Consider the following 23,068-nt stretch of genomic DNA (forward strand, 5'->3'; position numbering starts at 1 on the left):
GGCCGCAGTCACTAATATGTGCTACGGTCAAGCACTGTCCGGCGTCGCTGGCTCCCGGATGGGGACCACCCTAGTTCTTGACGACGACGAATCCTTGCCACTCATAAAACACATGCTCCACAAACACATCCCCCCCCCACGAAAAAAAATCCAAAGCTCAAAAAAATACAAATACAAAAATATAATAAATTGAATTTGAACACTATTTTATATTTCTTAATAAAAATTTGTAAAATTATGTGCACAATATAATTGAAATTATACTACATATTCTTACCTTGGCATTGAAATCCTTGTTTTCCAAAACCCCTAAAATAAGACATCAAAGGTTAGATTTTTTATATCAAATTGATTAATACAATACACGTATGTTAAAATTTTCTAACACATTTTTTTGGTGAAGTAGCTTTGTATGTACACATTTAAAATACATTTCAAACTAAAAATGTGGGTAAGTGGATGTCGCTCTGCTGTACAGTAGGTTACAAGTGGGTCACTGTATAATTGATGGTATAAAATTTGAATTCAATGATATAATATCACTGTATAACAAAAACGATTCTGAGCGGAGACGGTTTGTCAGTCTAGATATTAGACATACCTATTATAGGTATACTTATTTATAGTATTAAAAAAAAATTGACCTATTATAGGTATTAATAATAAATTCCAAATTAATCATATCATAATATCTATTAGGTACTTATAACGAGATATACATCAACAACAAACCATGGTACTATCATAGATATATAATAGTATACTTTAGAAGTTTCAAGTACCCACGAATAATATTTATATACAATCACTACAAAATAACTAAAATAGTTATTTTAGGTTTTTAATATGTAATTTCGTCCAAATTTGAACTTAAAATGACTATAAAAATAAACTGTGCAAATGTATTTCTTAGAATTTTTGGTAACAGAGTTAAATATTTACATGGAATCTTGTATTAAATTTTCAATCTTTAGATATAAAAGTTGAACATTTTATAAATTTTTAACTACAAAATAATTATTCAATTTTAAATTTGATAAATTTTGTCAAAATTTCAACTTCAAATGCTTATAAAAAATAATTATTGTCCCAATATATTTTTAATATTTTTCAACTACTAATATAACAATATATCAGGAGCCTTGTATTAATTTTTTACACTTTTTGGCCCAATAGATAAAACTTTATTGATATTTATAGAAAAAAAACTAAAAAAATTGAAAACTTATAATGTCCGTAAACAGCTCAAAAAGAGTCAATTTATTTTAAAAATTTTATCGTATATAGAAAATGCTAATATAAACATTCATTGACATTTTCAAGTTTCTACAGTCACTCGTTTTTTAATTACAACAAAATAAGAAAATCGTCTCATGAGAAATCGAGCAAATATAAAATTTTGTAAAAATATGAATTTCAAACGCTCATAAAAATGTAATTTGACTTTCTTATAGACATTTTTTTTTTTTGATAAAGGTAGATTATCCTATAAAGAATCTTGTATTACATTTTAAAATCTTAGTTCTAAAAAGAAAAATTTTTACGAATTATTAACTCAAAATAATTTGCTAATTTTCGTGATTTTTACATATTTTGTCAATTTTTGAACTTTAAATGCTAATTAAAAAAAACTGTGGCTAAGGATTTTTAATATTTTTCAAATGTCATTGTAACAATATAGTAGGAGCCTTGTATTAAATTTTCAAGTATTTTTACTCAACAAATAATGTTTTATTGACATTCATAGAAATAAAAACTAATTAAATTGGAAATTGAAATTGTCCGTAAACCGCTCAAAACAAATCAAAATATTTTGAAAATTTTATCATGTATAGAAAATGGAAATATAAACAACCAGTGAACATTTCATGTATCTACAATCATTCATTTTTAAGTTACACCAAAAATCAAAATCAATTTTCTCGAAAACAGATTTTGCGTAAAAATTCCCCCCCCCCAAAGTACCAACTAGATTCACTTTCCTATCAGAAAAGGTACTGTTGAAGAAAATTTAAGCACTTTTACTGTCCTAAAAGGTGACGACAGACACAAAAAAAAATTTAAAAATTAAAAAATTAAAAAAAATTATTTATTTTTTAATATTCACTAGGTAGTGGTAGTATAAATCTATATGAAATACTTAATTTTGATATTTTTTAATGCTACTTACTACCTAGCTATACTCCTATTTCCCTTTATGTTTACCCACTTTTTTTTTGCTCACGCAAAGTATGGTGAAAACGTGTGACACTACGTATATACCGAGGTGTTTCACGACGTGAAACTGTAGAACTACAGTGAACTGTATTGTCACAACGTTTTCCCCATACTCTGCGAGATTAAACAAAAAGTGAGTAAACTTACGGAGAATAGAGTATAGTATACATTTACTTTGAAAATAACCGTTATACAATTATTTATTTATTCAACTATAGTATTAAAATATTTATGTTTATATTATTAAAACTCTAATAAAACTTATTTCTAGTTTTTGTTTTACATCATGAATTAATAATGGAAAAATTAATATCAACAATCGTAACTATACTTGTAGCTAGTGGATGGATGGACACAGCGGGGATATGAGGTGTTCTAAGCTTAGGTTTAGAAACCAAAAACGAAAATAAGATGTTACAATGTAACCTATAGTGATAACAACAAGCATGTAGAAAATATAACGCCTAGTAATAATAAAAGATATATGAACATAAAATGAAGAACACAGTAGACTAAGATTCTAAATAAATATTTAAAATTAAATTTTTTTTCTTTTTGAAGTATCATATTTTCATTTAAAAATAAATTGTTGTTTATTATTACAACTAAATATAAATTTATTATTAACACTATGATATATATAATATATATAATTCACTACCTAACATAATTTGTTAGGTTTAAAGATTTGTTTTATATGTTGTAAACTTGTAAATAACTAAGTAGCTAGATAAATAAATAAATCCAGATATAAATAATGTTTCAAAAATGGTATTAGTTAAGTATCCATTAATTTATATTTATTGTAGTCCTAAGACACTTCTAGGAAAAAACTTTTTGTTAGTACTAGTAGGTAATTATCAAAAAGTAGGAAGGTACTATGTATATGATAAGTATTTTATTATAATTTTATAAATATTGTAAATTAAATGTTGCAAATTTAAATAAAACAATAGATGCAAAGGACAAATTGTAAACGTTACAACGTATATAAAAAATACCACACGCTCATACATTCGTCCATCTAATCATTCATACATAAAATAAAATAATAATTTTGATTTTTGATATAAAACATTTTTGAACATACCTTTACAGTGAACAATATATCAATAAGGTCAAAACTATTAGAAACAAGCATTATTTACATGATATTGTATTAGTTGATCAGATTACAATTTTCAATTTACTATAAATAACATCCTGTCTGAACATGAGCCACAAATTAAGATTTTATGGATGCCCAACGAGTCATGTAAAAATGAAAGCTAATCTGACTCTACCTTATCGTATCTGGACAAATGTGCGCTACTGGTGGATTTATTCGATATGATAAACATTAAACAGCTAGCTATATAGTTGCAGCTGCGGCTGCCCACCATAATTTTTAAATTGTTTATAGGTATTCATTGGTAATTAGTATTATACTATTATAGTTGTTAGTTTTATATTTGAAATAATTCGACAAACCATCCACTTGGAGTGCTAATCTCGTGTTTCCAGTTTTTTAGCACATTTCAGCTGTTTTGGAGTGAAAACTGCTTTCTCTTAACGACAATTTTATCATACCTCGTTGAGCATCCATACGTTATCTTAATTTGTGACGTGAGCTAAACAGATACTATCAAATTTAATTTTAAAATTATAGAATTTTTTAAGATTTTTAGTTAGCATTATCAATTAATATCATTAACATGCTTTTTTTAAATTGTATAAGTATAAAAATAATAAAATCATTACGAAGTATAAATTGTATAATATAATATTAATAAAATAAATCTTGTATTTATCAATAACAAATAATGGACAGTTTTTAATTAGAAAATATGACCTTGTTAAAGTAGAATAAATAACATATTATTATAAGTTATAATATTACGTATACTATTTTATTTTTGATATTTGATACATATTTTATTTTAAGATTAACTATTATATTAATGATATATAATATGATATTGAATAATATTGCTGTATAACTGTTCGTGTCCTGCTAAAAATAAATACAAATATTGAAATGGTTCATTTTTAAAAAAATGCAATTAAATCACACATGTACTTATATACTATAATTTACTATATAGTATATAATAGTATATTCAAGTATTAATACAAATGTACATACTTAAATTAAAACAAATCACTCTTAAAGCCAACATTGAGATGCGCTAAGCAGTTCATTACAAAAATGTTGTCTTAACATTGTTAGTTTTAAATTCCAATATTTTATTTTATTTTAGATTCCAAAATGAACAAAAAATGTATTGATTTAACAATGGCGTATTTTATACTTTTAATTATTTCTGGTGGAACAGTACCTACTCCAAAAGTTCCAGTTAGCTATCAAAAAACTGTGAAATTGTATAGCAACAAAATTAGTCATTTTTTATTTTATCAAATTAATAATTATTGATATTTCTAAGATCCAGTATTTTCAATTTTCTACGACATATTATTACAAATAATAAACAATTAGTTAAATATTTATTTTGATGTAATTTTGGGTTTAAGTAATAATCTTTATATACAAGATTCATTCTATCATATTACTATGTTCATAGTGTGTAGGTATCTAAAGTATCTTGAAGATTTTAAACTAAAATTGTTTTAAGCACCTAATACTTTCGAATTAAGAATACACTACTACCAATACTGGATACTGTTGTTTTTGAAGTAAATAATTTTTTTTAAATATTTTTTTTTACTTACAAATTGTATGATAGGTATAATGTATATATTAATATTTTAAAACAGTAAAATCTTAATTAAATAAAGCTAGACTTCGGATCGGGTAGGATGTTGTGTTACTGTTACGAGTATGATAGAGTTATTGATTTGGAAATGGAACAATTAATTATACAACAATCTCAAAACAATTTTGATTTCTTTGTAGAGCTTAGTTAGTTAAAAGTAAAAACTGAATTATCGTAAATCGAAAGAAGAATTACAAATAAAAAAAGTTTACTAAACGGCTTTTAGTCACAAAACACCACATTTTTTTCCTTGAAACTGCCTGAACAAACATTTTAATAGTCAACACTAAAAACACTTAGTTATTTACATACAATATTCATACCATTAAATAAAGTAAGAATATTTTTTATTTCATAATTTGGTATCAAGAAATTAATAATATTTGATAGAAAAATAAGCCAAAATTAAAAATATCTGTCAACAATTGTATTGATGCCGCATATCTGAATAATAAATATTGTACGTTTCAAAACTGATTTCTTCACCAAAGTAACGTAAGTATTATTACTTATATAAGGTTTAAAAATGTAGGTATATAAAAAAATATTCCACTGCATAAACGTGGTGAACTGATATATACTGTGTAAGTACTAGAAAATATATTTTTTTTTTATGGTGAAGGAAACCTAAATTACGATTTCAGATCACATACATATCACATGTATAGGATCTAAGATATGTAACAACAATACAATGTTGCTTACTGGTTTTTAAATCTTTACGAACATCAGTCAATGTCCGTAATCTATAAATAACTCACATGTTTCTACTTGTGAAGAAAAATTAAGAGCACGCGGGATATACCCAAATTTGAATACAAACCAGCAAACATTTATTTTATCGATCACAAAATTTAGATATTATAATATATACACAATATCAACGAAGGTTTTATTTCCCCTGATATTTCCTTGACCTATTTTGTAAATTACCTACCTACCACCACTATCACAATATAGGGTAATTAAATAAACATAAAACCCGGAAATGAAAATTAAATAACGGAAAATCATTTATTCGATTCGATTAATGGTTTTCTAATCACATAAGCTTTTCTATAAAATATTATGTTGTTCTTATAATAGGTACATGTCAAATAAAGTTGATATAATAATATATATATTTATATAATTTCATTTAGAAGAGTTGATATCCATTTTAAAGCCATTAAAATAAAATCTCATACAAATACCTGTAAAATGCTTTTACATACACTATACATAAAGATAAATTACTACAAATATTTCTGACCTACTTTTTAAATTTCTTTCCATAAAGTTACCTAATATTATTTAATATGACTTATGGCATTCAAGCAATTATTTTTGTGATAAACTATTATATTTAAAAAAAAACTATATTTATCGAAGTTTCTTCTTATTTTGATACTAAAACCAAAATAAAAACCAATTAAGTACTTTTGACATACATCGAACATTACAAGTTGTGTCAAAATGTCTAGTAAAAGTTAAGACCATTCTATACTACTAACTAGTCTATAAAAGTATAATATATAGTTGAATCTATCATAAACTTTAAGGAATACATTTTTACAATATCTACACACTCAGAACATTGCTCCCTAGTCCTGACGTATTTTTAATAATTTTCAGTGCCAGGGCTTCAAAACGTTATTTATAAAGTTATAACGGAAAAGAATGAAAAAAAAACGCAATCAATAAACAAAAAACGAAAATAATCTAATATCAATAAACATAATATATAATTAATCTTAATTAATGATTAAAAATAAACAATAAACGTAACATAAAAAAGTTGCAAATAACGTTATTCAAAGTAATATTTGTGCTTTTTTTACGTTGAACTTAATATTACTATTGTTTTTAAATATTGTACTCTATATAAATATGAATCTTATAAGTTATAACTATGAACATTTCAAAGTTGTCAAACCTATGCCATTAATTTATATTTTTAAAATACTTTATTCCTGTTTGATTTATAAATATTGAATTTAATAGAATATTAGTTTATTTCTGGAATTCAAATTTCAATAAGATACAAAACTGCAGTCGCATGGTTTGGTGTACCTACCTATATACTAAATACTTACTTAACATTAACATGATTATGCCATTTCATCTTTCATTCATGCCATAATTTAAGCAATATTTGACACCTAGCTTAGACTAACAGTTAACACTAACTTGCCAGTTATAGCTACTTACTAAAAATCCTAGGATGATTAAAAATAACCTATCGTGGACAAAAAATTCAATAATTTGATAGTTCTTGCGTCAAAGTGTGGTTAATATTACTTATCTATACCAAAAATAACAATATAATTTATAAAAAAAAAAAAGGTAGGTAAGTGGATATCGCTCTGCTGTACAGTAGGTTACAAGTGGGTCACTGTAATGGATGGTGTTAAATTTGAATTGAATGATATAATATCATTGTATAAGAAAAACGATTCTGAGTGAAAACGGTCAGTCAACCTACTATGATGATATTAAGGTGACTAAGGTAATTTATATCTAAGCTATTTACGTGGAACCTTGTTTTAAATTTTCAATCCTTAGCTCTAAAAGTGAAATATTTTATAAATTTTTACCCACAGAATAATTCTTACATTTTAAATTTGATAAATTTTGTCGAAATTCGAACTTTAATTGCTTCTAAAAAAAATTGTGCCTATGCATTTTTAATATTTTTCAACTGCTATTGTAACAATATATCAGAAGCCTTGCATTAAATTCCCACGCTTTTTTAACCAACAAATAACATATTATTGACAATTTTAGAAAAAAAAAAGACAAAAAAATTAAAAACTGACAACGCCCGTAAAAAACTCAAAAAGAGTCAGAATATTTTCAAAATTTAATGGTGTACCTATAGAAAATGAGAATATAAACATTCGGTGAAATTTCCATGTATCTATTCGTTTTTTAATTACAATAAAATAAGAAAATCGTTACCTACATAAAAAATCAAGTGAGTATCAAATATTGTAAAAATATGAATTTCAAAGACTCATGAAAATTTAATTTGACTTTCTTCAAGAACTTTTTTTTTGATAAAGGTAGACAAACTTATGAGGAATCTTATATTACATTTTCAAATCTTAGATTTAAAAAGAAAATTTTTTATGAATTTCTAACTCAAAATAATTTGCAAATTTTTGTCATTTTTACGTATTTTGCCGATATTTAAACTTTAAATGCTTATAAAAAAAAATTGTGACTATGGATTTTTAATTTTTTTCATCTGCTATTTGAAACAATATACTAGGAGCTTTGTATTAAATTATTAAGCTTTTTTAACCAACAAATAAAATTTTATTGACATTCATAGAAAAAAAAAACTAATCAAATTGGAAACTGAAAATGACCGTAAACAGCTCAAAACAAATCAAAATATTTTGAAAATTTTATTATGTATAGAAAATGGAAATATAAACAACCAGTGAAAATTGCATGTATCTATAGTCATTCGTTTTAAAGTTACGCCAAAAACCAAAACCAATTTTCCTAAAAACAGATTTTGCGTAAAAATTCCCGTTTTTCCTTAATTTTTCTTTTGTTTTTCACGGCGCTTTTGAAAACTATTGGAAAATTTTTACTTTTGACCCTCCAAAGTACCAACTAAATTCACTTTCCTATCAAAAAAGATACTGTTGAAGAAAATCCAAGCACATTTACTGTCCTAAAAGGTGATGACAGACACAAAAATAAAAAAAAACACTCATCAATGTAAAATCAATACATTCATCGTTGCACTCAGAATCTAAAATATAAAAACCATAAACGGAAAAAGTCAAATAATGTTTGAAAGTACAATAATGATAAACACTAAAATTCTATAATGTTTAAATATTTGAAAACGTGAAAACTATATATTTATTTTAAATTTAAGCCCTGCGTTTCCAGGCGGGGTAACCAAACTAACCTATATAATAACAATATTAATATACATACAAAATGTAATTTTTACTCAGAATTTTGACCTTGCAAGCTATAAAAAAAATAGGTGTATAGTGAAAAATAGTATAGAAATAATAATAATATTATTACTTCTTATCTAAGAATTTTTTATTAAAAATTACTTTTAAAATCATAACATCTGCAGTAAATTTACTATTTGAAATTTCAAAAATTAAATAAAAATTAATAAGATGTTGTATGACACGGAGGATAATTCACCACGCCGTCGATCATATTTAATATTTGATAAGAAATAAATACTTAAGGTGATTTTCTGATGTTTATTATTTTATTTCTTTAACAAAAAACATTTTTAATATTCCTTAGATTTGTTCATTCAAGTCATTATATCCTTATTTTAGGGATTATTTTTTTACTCAACGCTAATTTAATTTTACCAACCTATTGGATAATATGCGTTGGTTAAGAGGACGTCGCACCCGCATGTGTTGTCTTACACGTGCGACATAGCAAATTTGCGTTTGCTAGTTTCAATAGGTTCTGCCATTTTTTATATTAGAGTGAATTGACCTATTATCCAACTTTTAGGTAACAACATTATCGGTGTTCTATCGTTGGTTTTTTACGATATTTTGATTTTTAAGTGATTTATCAGTGCTTATGTAAAATATTAATATTTTCAAATGCTCATAACTCTCCTAAAAAATATCGTAAAAAACAAACGAGAGAACACAGATTATGTTGTTACCTTAAAGTTTGATAATAGGTCTACACTATGATAATAGGTAAACACTCTAATATGAAAACTGACAGCACCCTATTGAAACTAGCGACCGAAAATGTCTTATGCCGTACGTGTGTAAGACGGAGACAATACAAGCGGATGCGACGTCCTCTTAAAACATTTGTAATATAGAGTAATAATTGTGTTGCTTATTTTTAAGAAACAACATTAAAGTCTCAAAGCCTCATTTCATAACTATCTTTATATCAATATAATCAGGTTAGAAGTTAGAATTCAATAAATATATCTAGATAGATAGTATTGGTAGCTATTATTCAGTGAATTCAACAGTTTTTAATAATACGAGGTAAATAGAATATTAAATTAAATTTGAAAACTAACGCTTACTACTTAGTAATGACTTACAATTATGTCCAAAAACGTATATATATATTTATTTTTTAAATAACTCATTTAGCATATCATACATTATCATATTATCTACATTTTCAGTTATTAGTAAAATCTAATAAATGCGGTTTTAAAACGAATATATTTTTAATTGACTGTCAATAGAAGAAAACTCTAACAAAGAAAACGTTTCGAACGCATTTTGAAACGCTTTCGGGTACGAATACTGATTTGCTTTAACAATACGTAAGTGTAATATTACGACTGCTTACTGTAAGCCCGTAGGCCACAACGGCACAGCATCAAATAATACATTAATTAATTAATTAAAGATTAAAAATTAAAACAAAATAGTTTAATAATACACGTGTACTGAGGTATAAAAAACACCCATTAATAATCGTAGGACTAATTAAAATTTAATATATAAATCGGGAAATTTCAAAAAAATAGTCGTTAGTCGAAACTAACCAGTTAGTAAATTCGTTAACCATGGTATATTGTGATGGGCGTTATCTTCTGTACGCCTGTCTATAAGAGCCCGATTTTGAAAATCGGTTATCGTCAATCATACTATTTTAGTATTTTATCGACTCTTTTTGAGTTTATTTCTACTGTATAATCAAATTGCACGACAGAAGTCAACTTACGAACGTGCACTAAGAAGTACAATATTCTGGGTTGGTTTTTATATGAAGAATACATAATAACTCACATTTTTCCAAGCAATAATATAGTTATAATAGTATATGGATTATGGGCATGTTAAACTGATATCCGTTTAAAATCGTTTTCCTACTAAAAACGTCTACATAATTTCGATAAATAAAAGACAAATTATCAAAAATGTATCTATTTCATGATTGTTACGAAGATTATTTCTAATCGACTGTTTTAAAAATACAATACTGTGTAGTAAAAATCAAACTATATACCTATATTTATTTTATTTTTATTATACATATAGCTGTGCTATAACAACATAATATAATATTATTTTTTTTTTTAAGTATAAGTTCGTTAATCTATTAATCTAGTGTACCATTAAAATTACATAAATAATTTATCATAAGATTAGTAATGTGTTGTTCAAAAATATTAGAAATGTACATAGCTGAAGAGAATATGTATACCTGAATTTTTTATTCTCCACTATATAAATATTTTAAATCTACCGAAAAATTGATCGTTTATTAGTCATAACTTATAAGCGTTAGATATATATATATATGATGGTTAATTTCCCTAGAGAGACAATTGTTATATAATACTCTCAAAAGTTTGTGTTTCTTTATAGAACCCTTAAAAGTTCCACGGTTGTCGGTTGTATTTAGGTCACCTAAGTAAAAGCCATATAAGTTAACATTTTTTCCATAAGTATTTTCAACATTAAACATATTTGGATTAGTAACTCATTTCGATATAGTTTAACATTTCATGATACTATAATAAAATAGTATAGTTTAAATTATTATTGACACTAATATTATTGTTCTTAGAATATATAATAGTAATAATATAATAGTATTTATTGTTAAAATAAAATGTTTACATAAAGATACAACAAAAACTAAAAGTAGATACACAGCTTATGATACCTCACCAAAAGCATAGCTTGTGGTGGGTGACTAGAATAGAATATATTATTATTATTTTTCTATTAGGTATTACCTATCTTTTATAATTTTAATCTTTTATTTTTTTGAATAATACTGATTCACTGAACTAAAAAAGTGAAGAACAAATTCAGTATAAGTTACATACCTATACAATGAGTTTCTAATAAATACAAATAAAAATAGTAGGTAGTTGTAAATAGAAGAGTAGGAGGGATAAATATTAGCTAATAGCTAAGTTGAAAAGTAACTTTATTGAGTACCTCACCTACTTACCTTATTTTTAGAAATGGAAAATTAAAATAATTAGTTTTAGAATTATAAATTGAATATTATATAAAACCAACAGTAATTATAATTTATAATATATAATTTCCAAAAAAAACAATATATAAATATAAAATAACAAAAGAAAACAGAAATATAATTTGTACAGTAGAACAAATCTTTACTGGACTTTTGTATAAGTATAAGGTTAACAACAATTGAAAAATAATGGAAATTCGTCACACATTTTGTTTTGATTTTGACCTGGAAGGCAATTGCGACGTAAATTATGAAACCCAATTAACTTTCTTTTATACCCAAAAGGTTAACATATATAATTGGAGTTTGAAACAAATTAAAAGTGTCAATAGGATATTACATATTGTAAGTTAGTACAGATAGTTTGTATGCTAAATATAATAATTGAAAATATTACATATATGTAGACTACATTGCTACAATAATACATACAACTGAATGATAATATATCAAACAAAATTTACAATACTACCAAATTCATATAGGTAAACCTTGAATAAGGAACTAATTTTAAGCTAAAACAAATTTTTAAGAAAGCATTTAATACATAAAAAAAATAATGTATTGGTTGTACAATTACGTGTTTTTACCCATAGAAAATGTTTTCAAACAATAAGTTGACATACAGTCACCCAGTATAAAATAAATAGTAGTTAAAATAAAACTTAGTTAGAATAAAACCAATAAAACCTTTAAAATAAGTAAAATTATAATATACCTATTATAATTCATGCCCTAAAAATAAGTTCGTAAATACTGCAAATGTCCAAAAAAAAATCAAAATACTATATTGGTTTATTATTACACAACATCTGAATTAGGTATATTCGTAAATCGTAATATGTGTTATATATCCTATATAAGTACAATATACATACATAATATCGAGCATAATATACAAGCTAATTGTACTTATATAGAATTTAAAAACCTAAAACTATAGATTAAATGTATTCATTATTAATTTTAGATTTCCCTTCTTTATTTTTTAAATCTAACTTTAAACCACTAAAAATTGTTTGAAAATTAAAACTTTTAATTATATGAAGCCATGGGTATTTGAAAATCGAAAGTTTATAGTGATGTAATAAATGAGGGATGAATGATAAAAATAATAAAACAAAAGTTAAAAATATACCTATACTTATAACAAAATGTTAAATAATAAATATCGTAATAATGTTTAATTCAAGTAAGTACTTCATACTAAATAAATTTTGTTTTTGAATTCCGAGTACCAATATATTGTAATATCCTGGTTAGTATATAAATATTTTAAAACTCAATCACGAAAAAAAGTAATGCCTCAAGCCTTAAGGCATGATGCAAAAATAGAAAGTTTGGAATATGTTATTAGTTATTATTTATTAGTTATTAATATTCTTAAATGAAAGCTAATTTGCAAAACATTTTATTATTGCTACCAGGCTACACAACTCAATTGTAATTAATTCTCGTGTGCTATTATAAGTTATAACACAATTCACGTAGGAATCAACCTGTAATAGTTCTATATAAATTAGAAATATTTACAAAGCACGTTATTAGGAAAACTAAACAAATTATACATTTATTGAAATAATAAAGTACTAGGTACTTTAATATTTCTAACTTAGTGAAAATTATTAGGTATTATATGATATCATCATTGCGTACCTATGTGTAGTAAAAACATTTAATGTTATTTAGGTCTATACTAAATACACGGCAATATAATAAATTCAACCTAAGATAGGTTGTAATAAGTATTTTAGCTGAGTGACTTAAGTCTTTTGATTGAAATGCATTTCCGAAAAGTAGAAGAGAATAAATACTAAAATCTTTATTTTAAGAAAATTGCAAATATTCAACAAAGGTATACGCGTACTTAATTAAATTTTTTAAATATATATAAATAGATTATTATGCTAAATAATTTTAATATACATTTTTTTTCTTGATTACTAAATTTAAAAGGCTTTTATTTACTTACTTTAAGTAAGTTTAAATTTACAAATAATCTAATAATTAATTTTAACCGGGATTTTAACACTTCTTTGTTTTCGTAATTCACGAGTACTCAAATCATAATCATTCATACACACGAAATAATATAAAGCAATAAAAGTTATAACTTTATAAGCATTAACACCGAGATTAACACGTTTATTTAATAAACATTAGTGTTTACGTCTTCTTGGTGCATAAATAGTAGGTAATTTAACAATATTGAGGATACCTCGAGTATAAATTTAAAATGAATAAAATATTATTAAAAAATAAAAACTGATTATTCGTAAATTTTAACTTACTCTGGCTCGGTCAATTTTCCAATAAGGAAAAAACTCTTTGCGCACAAGATGATTTTAAAAATAATCAATCCAAATAAGTGGAAAAAATTGGTAGGTTTAAAAAAAGTAAGTTGTTTACGCGTGCGAGTACCGAAAGGGTTAAAAAAAAATTCTCAAAATGTATACTTCGGTACTCATCTTCATCTCCCGAGAATCCTTCTTCGATTCAAGGTCATACAGCTGAAATATTAAACGCTACTTCTTAGCCAAAACTATATGCTCAAATTATATTAGCAACCAAAAAATATAAAAAATGTGTTAAAACGACAATTTATAAAACAAAAATTAATACACAATTCATGTTTTCATAAGAATACAAAATACAACTCAAATACTAATGGTCTGAGTAGATTTAAATTATTTAAAAACAATTAAAAGTTCTTGCAAAAATTCTTAAATTCTTAATTCTACAATCAACAATGAATGGTAAAAGCTCGATGGCTTTAATAAATATACTAAAAAACATCAGAAATTCTACAAATATTGCGGAAAATACTCCTATACATCTTCAGTCACTAGTCTGGAAAAATTATTTTAAAAAAACCCGAAAACTCGCACTCTATAGATACTACCTAATACTGTATATAATAGATTTTAAGTGTACTTCGTCATTGAGTAGGTCAGTGTATGTATGTATTCAATTTGAGCCTAATGATCAATTATTGTATATGAAAATGGATTTTGAGGATATTTTAAAATATATTTAAGCTACCTAGGTACTAAAAGTAATCTTTGTTTCAATTAGTAATGTCAATATCGACATAGGTAACGTAAATAGGTTTGTGGTATACTGGTATAAATAGATTGAAATTGTTATCAATATTTAGAAACTTCCATTGTGCATATAAAAAAAACAATATAATAGGTACATTATAGTGAAAAGCTTCAAGTTTCTAAGATTAATTTTTTTTGAATTGCAGAAACAAAATACATATAACTAAAGTAAGAAAAAAATATCGCCTTTTTTGTTTAAATATAGAATTTTGTCAAAATATCAAGTCCAGGTGCCTTTAAAAATAATTGTAACATGTGTGTTTGGAAATTTTTAACTATAAAAACAAATTAAAATAATCTTTCTCTAGCTTTTTCTCGTTGTATTATATTTTCAAATCTTAGGTATTGAAATAACATTTTTTATGGATTTTTTACTATTTACTTTCAAAATAATTTCACTAAGTATCGTGATTTCGACAATTAATGTTGTCGACATTTCAAGTTCAGATACTAATAAAAAAAAAGGTGAGCCTACCTATATATATTTTAAATAATTTTAAATTAGTTACTATAAGAACCATTTATGAGGAACTTAAAATTACATTTTCAAGCTTTATGACCAATTAAATAATTTTAGATCATCTCAATACAAAGTCTACGCCACCACCAACGTGTACATCTACAAATTATCGAATAATAGTGATTCACGATTGTATTTATTATTATTATGTACATTGTACAATTATTAAATGTATACTTATTAAGTAGAATAACTATAACAATACACAATACTCGAACATCATAATACGAACATATTTGTAAATATATAGAAAATTGTTTAATAAACAATTAATCAATATATATTAAAAAAAATGTCGGAAAATAGTCAACTCACAAATCACAGATACATTTAACATAATTTATGACTTAGTTTCGCCGATCACGATGTTAAAATATATTTTCGTATATTTAAATGTTGTACTTAGGTATATCTTTTACAAATTCAAATAAAATATTGAAATACAAATCAATTAGTATTCAAAAATGTTTAAAAATGCTTTTACTAGGTATATTATACATATTTACCTATTACGTACTTTTTACATTACTATTTATCTACCCACTACCACATTTAAAAGCAAAATTGAAATATCTACATGATAAAATGTATTTTAAAGAAGGTGTGCGCAAGAGGTGTCACTCTGCTGTACAACAGGTTACAAGTGGGTCACTATAATGGTTTGATATAATATCATTATATAAGAAAAGCGATTCTGAGTGAAGTCAACCTATGATATTACTAAATATGTTTGATGATATTATTGTGAATAAAGTAATTGATATATAACCTATTTACGAGGAACCTTGTTTTAAATTTTCAATCTTTAGCTATAAAAGTTAAACATTTTGTAAATTTTTAACTACAAAATAAATATTAGGTATATTTTAAATTTGATACATTTTGTCGAATTTCAACCTTAAATGCTTATAAAAAAAAAATTGTGCGTATGTATTTTTAATATTTTTCAACTGCAATTTAAGCGATATTTCAGGAGCATTGTATTAATTTTTCACGCCTTTTTACCCAATAAATAACATTTTATTGACAATTTTAGAAAAAAAAAACAAATAAATTGAAAACTGACAACGCCCGTAAACAACTCAAAAAGAGTCAACATATTTTCAAAATTTGATGGTGTATAGAAAATGGGAATATAAACATTCGGTGAAATTTTCATGTATCTATTCGTCTTTGAATTACAACAAAATTGCAAAATCGATACATGAGAAATCAAATGATTATGCAATTTTGTAAAAATATGAAGTTCAAACAATCATAAAAATTTAATTTGATTTGCTTGTAGACATTTTTTTTTGATAAAGGTAGACAAACTTATGAGGAATCTTGTATTACATTTTCAAATTTTAGATTTAAAAAGAAAAATTTTTATGAATTCTCAGCTCATATAATTAGATAATTTTCGTGATTTTTCGGTATTTTGGCAAGATTTGAACTTTAAATCTTATATGCCTATAAAAAAAACTGTAAATATGGATTTTTAATATTATTCAAATTTCATTATAACTAAACAATATATTAAGATCCTTTTATTAAAATTTCAAGCATTTTCACCCAACAAATAGTTTTATTGACATTCATAGAAAAAAAAATAATAAAATTGGAAACTGAAAATGTCCCTAAACAGTTCAAAACAAATTATTTTGAAAATGTTATCTTGTATAGAAAATGCTAATATAAAAATTCAGTAAACATTGCTTTCATTTGTTTTAAAGTTACGCCAAAAACCAAAATCAATTTTGCGTAAAAATTCCCGTTTTTCCTTAATTTTTCTTTTGTTTTCTGAGGAATTACTGGGAATTTTAAATTTTGACCTCCCCAATGCAACAACAATATTCACTTTTCCATTGAACAAGATACTGAAGTTGAAAATCGAAACATTAATTCGACTACTAATCGTGTACACAGACACAAAAATAAAAAATAAAAAAATAAATATATACAAAAACACACATCATTGTAAAACCAATACACTCATCGCTCCGAAAAAAATTTTAAAATCAAATACTCTATTTAAGAATGATCAACAAAAACAAATTTACCGAACACAAACTTAAGAATTGGTACGTACAAATCCTTTTATTTATTATAAACTTAAATAGGTACACATTTAATGGTTTAAAATAATATATTATTACTAACTAAACTATAGTAATTGCAGAATTATCATTAAAACTTCGGAGTTTACGATTTAATATGTCTTAAAAACATATTCAAAATACACCTAATATAATATACAGCCCAAAAGTGATGAATTTTTAAAAAAAAAGGAAAGAGCTCACTAAGTAAAAAAAATATATTTAATCGAAATTTGATGTAGGTTATTTTTATTATTGCTGTATGAATTACATCGTAATTGGGACAAGTTATGAGTTTATAAAATTATAGACGCCATATGTTATATACATATATACCATTACTATATAATAATATGTGCTATATAGATGCTGTTAGACAGATGCTTTTACTCAATTTCTTCGTAAAAATATAACACAAATCGAAATACAAAAGTAAAATTTACTTGTCTAAACAAATCTCTGGTCAGATTTTCATAAGTACAAAGTATAATACGAGGTATAATAGCAAGGGTGAAACCACATGATTTTGTAGGTTTTTCCTCACTCACCGTAGACGTGGACGTAGTATCTACCCTAAGGGTATAATTCATAAGAATTGTAAAAGGTATTCCAAACTTCCCTCGAATTCTATAAAAACCAAATCTAAAATTAGATCCTCTTAATTTTTCAAAAAAATACCATTTCGATTTTTTTCCCGCGTTCACCTTTGAACGAATTTTAATACCAAAGAATACAAACGATAATGTGTAAAAATTATTCTTCCGCTTCACATAGATAATAAAATTATTATAACAAACCAAAATAATAAATTAAAACCTAATATTTAATATGTTAAAAAAAATTATATTCATTAGAAATATTCCCACATTAATAAAAAAAAATGTAATAAGTAGTAATGTCTTGAAGTATTAAAAAAATGTCGAGAAAAATGTTAGTCACAATAACATAAATATTTTGACTCAAAATATATAATAGCTAAGATTATAATATGTGCTATGTACAATGCTGTACATCGCATAACACTTAACTACCTACATAGTTTTCACACAGTAAATACTAAATTAACATGACAATAACATTTAAACTTTTGTATATACAATATAGTACAAAATATAATGGAACTAAAAAAAACGGAATACCCAAATGTCTAGTTCTATTGGCCAACTTAAAACCTGACAATTAAAATAAATAATATCAAAAATCGCACAATTGACCATAATATTACCTATTTCAAACCCGAATTACGTAAAAATTATTCGAGACAAACACCTAAAATATTTTTGTTACTTACCACGACGAAGTAACATAACAGTACCATGCTATGGACTTTCAATATAATTAGCTCTACACAATGCTTAAAGTTTTTATACCTAGGTATGTCCTTTTATTTATTTTTCTATGCAACAGTTAAACATAGGGAAATCGAGAAAAATTACAAAAATTAAATTAAATATAATTAATTGTTTTATATTTACCATATGAAGTCCTTGCAATGGCTACAGAAAGTCGGTTGCTTAAAGAATCTCGGTATAAATTTGTGATCTTTGACGTTGTAGACGTTCTTCTTTTTCAAAGCTCCTTTGCGCCCACGCAATCGCAGCCCAAATTTGGTATTCATATCACCAGCATTGTCCTCCATACTTCCGTAGTCGTCAGTCATGATTTTACCACAACTATCCTTTCGGACAATTATTTATAAACGACGGTTAGATCGTTAGAATATTAATAAAACGAAATATTTATATATAATATAATGATGTCGAACAATCAGTGCGCTGCAGTACTGATAAGAAAGTGAAAGAGAGAACGAGGGAGACACACAAGCCTCGACGCATAGTAGTGACTGGCGACTGGCGAGCACCGACAATAATACAAGCGACTGCCCGCGGCACAGAGCGTCGGAGCCTGCTGCGGAAAAATATTTTGATGAGCGCGCTATCATCTAGACTTTCCGAGGTCGCCAACCTAGTCACATCAGTGTGACACGTACAACTTTTCAATTTTATCATCATACATATTATTATTATCATTATTATTGTTATTATCATTGTAAGCAAAGACGCGTAGACAGTATCGCGGTCACAGTTGTTGTTGTACTAAGTTGTTGTCGAACCGCGATCTCGGTTATATGAGATAACACCAAGTGAATAATATTTAGAATTATAAATCGCTCAATGTTCCAGATATTAAGCTCCAAATTCCACTTCATTATATTTTATTAGTAACCGACTTTTGAACTTTTCCATTTTAAAAACTTTTTTATTATTCTGATCCACTGTTTTTAGACTTGTAGTAAGAGTTTTCTGATTAATAAACGCTAAATCTGAAATTATTATTATTTTAATAAACTTAAAACATATTTACCGAGTACTGAAATTAATTTCAATAGTAAAACAATGTCTATGCCTGTATTTCCATCAAATACACCTCAAGTTCCTCAAGCCATGCAACAAGTACAACAGCAACAACAGCAACAGCAGCAACAACAACAACAACAACAACAACAACAACAACAACAACAACAACAACAACAACAGCAACAGCAACAGCAACAACAACAGCAACAACAACAGCAACAGCAACAAGAAAAATTGGACAATATATCTAAAGTGAAAACTCAAGTGATTCAACTCAAAGAATCATTAAGTTGTGTACTTCGTGCAGCTTCATATACTCTACAACAAAATCATTATATTGACACAGGATTATTAAAAACTGTAGAAATACCCGGTCCCCGATTTGAGAAAACTATTGAAGAATTTTTTTCAATTTGTGATCAAATTGAGTACAACCTTAAGACCGCCATCGAGTGTCAACAACAAGGTATATTGTTAAATTTTCTTAGTTAAACTACAAATTATCAGACTAAGTTATTTTTACCAAGATTTTAAAAAAAACTTCCTAGATTAAAATGTTTATCTTAGGTACCTAGTTTTTTAATAATACTTAGATAAGCCATTATTTAATATAATTTGCATAATTAACACATAGAAAATACTCAAACTAAGTACCTATTGACTTGTGAAAATAATTTATAGTATAACAATTGTTAATTTTTAGTAAATGTGTTACCTTTCTAAGATTTTCTCTGGCTCTAATACCTATTTAGTTACAATCATATACATTTTCTGAAAATAGAACATATTTAATATCGAACATTTTAAAAGTCTTTTACAAACTTTATCATGGACTTATAACTTAAAAGTAGACCTATATCCAAGCCTATATCTGAATTTAGTTTCTTTCTTTATCATACATTCAAACGCATAACATAACAGTTATCCAAAACCAAAAAATATCTTTCAAATTGGGTTTAAGAGTTTTAGATATTACTTATAATAAGAAATGAAGGTAAACATGTTGTAGTCAAACCATCAAGTTATTTCTACCAACTCAAATAATAAACACAGTTATTATATACACTTAAAAAAATATTAATCTATAGAATTATTTATTATATTATATTATATTATATACTATTATTATATTACTAGGTACTAAATCAATGACAAATTAATTTTATGTGAATTACCTATCTGTCTTTGTTTGTATATTTCACCAATTTAGGTACACAAAATGTAGTTCCAACAAGGAAATATTATATTTCCTTATTTATTTAAAAATAAAACTAACTTGTTCATTTCCGGGATCATTAACCATTTTAAAATTTTGAAGAAATGATTATTAACCTAATTGTATAACAACACAAAATATGAAATAGGTACTCTATCAAAAATGTATCAACATATTTACTATCTAGTATTGTTTAAGTACCTATAATATACTTTGTTAATAATACATATTTAAAAATAACTATTTTCTATCAAATTATTTTTAAATCTTTACAAACTGGTCCTAAAGGTTAGAATAAAAAAGTATTTCCATTTATTCATTACTAATTATATTACTTAAAAACAGCATTTTTTTTTATGGAGCTTAAATTACCCATACTAGCTATATTTTCTCTTCTGTACCACTTTGACAATAAACGAGTATTTTCTATTTTATGGTTTTATTTTTGATAAAAAAAAAAATATAAAAAGCAATATATGTATATATATATATTTTATACTATAAAATAAATAATTGATAAATTAATAACAATTTTACAAAAATGTTTTATACCAATAATTATGTTAATTACAATATTGAGTGTGAAGTTCACGCCACATTTCCTCTCCCCTATTTGACTAATATCAATTAATAATAAAGTAATATAATTTATTAATTTATATCTATAATACATTAGTTATTTAATACGTATCAGCTTACTTTTAAAATGTATTTATTTATATGAAAGTATAGTTACTAATATAGTTATGATAACTTGAAATAATATTGCAATGTATATATTTTAATGTTTAGGTCTAAGCAGTCAACGCTATATACCACTAATGGTATATCCTACAAGAACGGAACCATTACCAGCTCAGGAGTTAAGTTCGCTCACATATCCTCAATATTTAAGCACTGTTCGATCACAGATTTCTTATTTAAAAGAAGTTCAAGAATTACTACTGTCTACAACACAAAATAATTCTAATGAATAATAAAGAAAAAATGTATATTTAAACAGCATAATGTTATAATATTTATGTATAATATATTATATAAGAATTTTTAATAATAATAAAATAACTAATAAGTGTTCAAAAAAAAAATAAATTCATAATGTTCAAACAATTTCGTAATTTCCTGTGTATAAAGATGTCTCAGATGTAAATTTTACAGGTGTGCTATCATCAACAAGTCTAATTTCCATTGGCTTAATTTTATTGTAAGATGATTTTGACATAAAATCTACCTTAATTGGGAAGAAATCAGAGGCAATCGATTTGGGTGCTTCGAATTCAATAGATCCTGTAGGGTTAGACGAATCCACTACAGCCACTGACCAAATTAAAACATTCTTTTTAGGTTCATAACTATAAACTCCACTGCATTCTTGAATAACTGGAGCACTACCAAATGGCAACGGTACTGTGACTGTAACATTATTCAGCTCGAGGTCAGCATGTTCCAAGTTATATTCAATATTTACATCACAGCCACCGTAACCATTTTCACTAGGCCAGCAATTAATTGAAAGCGGTATAGCTGATTCTTCTTGTGACTGAAGAGTCCATTTTAATAACCCTACTTCAGAATCCAATGGAAATGGTTTTGTTGGATTTTTCAAACCTATTAATCGGTTAGTCTTGAAAAGTTCCTTATCAATATTAGGATGTGTCTGCAATGGAATGTTTCCAGATTCAAAATTAAACTGTAAAATGATTTTTTGATAAATTTCATTCGAAATTCTTAATGAAATCAACCCATGTAATTCAAAATTACGAACACCTCCATCACGACCAACAATGGCAATTATACGTTCTTCTTTTTTAATATGAATGTCTTTTTGAACGGTCGAAGAAGTTGATGTAATAGTTGATG

At 25.4% G+C, this 23,068-nt stretch overlaps 2 protein-coding genes and 1 pseudogene across 6 annotated transcripts in view; 1 reads left to right on the forward strand and 2 right to left on the reverse strand.

Annotated features, from left to right (window-relative positions):
* Positions 1–19,540, reverse strand: part of LOC100161464 (protein kinase C, brain isozyme) — a 90,708-nt gene extending 71,168 nt beyond the window's left edge. For 3 of the 4 annotated variants that reach the window (XM_001945362.5, XM_008183971.3, XM_008183973.3), the window contains exons 1-2: positions 19,111–19,539; positions 278–309 (exon numbers count right to left, since the gene is read on the reverse strand). In XM_001945362.5, coding sequence (XP_001945397.2) covers positions 278–309; positions 19,111–19,295 — 217 coding nt within the window. In that variant the 5' untranslated portion in view covers positions 19,296–19,539. Of the gene's footprint in view, positions 1–277; positions 310–19,110 lie in introns of all 4 variants that reach the window. The other variant, XM_008183972.3, reaches the window with a different exon arrangement.
* A 198-nt stretch (positions 19,541–19,738) lies between these two features.
* On the forward strand, positions 19,739–22,296 carry LOC100162052 (mediator of RNA polymerase II transcription subunit 29-like). Its single transcript, NM_001326637.1, is given in 2 exon segments — positions 19,739–20,458; positions 22,001–22,296. Coding segments are annotated over 2 exon segments (612 nt in total). The 5' UTR covers positions 19,739–20,031; the 3' UTR covers positions 22,186–22,296.
* Positions 21,595–23,066, reverse strand: LOC115034179 (annotated as a pseudogene). The gene has a single exon (XR_003839507.1). The product of XR_003839507.1 is annotated as a coatomer subunit delta pseudogene (transcript).
* Between the last annotated feature and the right edge of the window lie 2 nt (positions 23,067–23,068).

Source organism: Acyrthosiphon pisum, chromosome A2, assembly GCF_005508785.2.
Source record: "Acyrthosiphon pisum isolate AL4f chromosome A2, pea_aphid_22Mar2018_4r6ur, whole genome shotgun sequence".
Lineage (NCBI taxonomy): Eukaryota > Metazoa > Arthropoda > Insecta > Hemiptera > Aphididae > Acyrthosiphon > Acyrthosiphon pisum.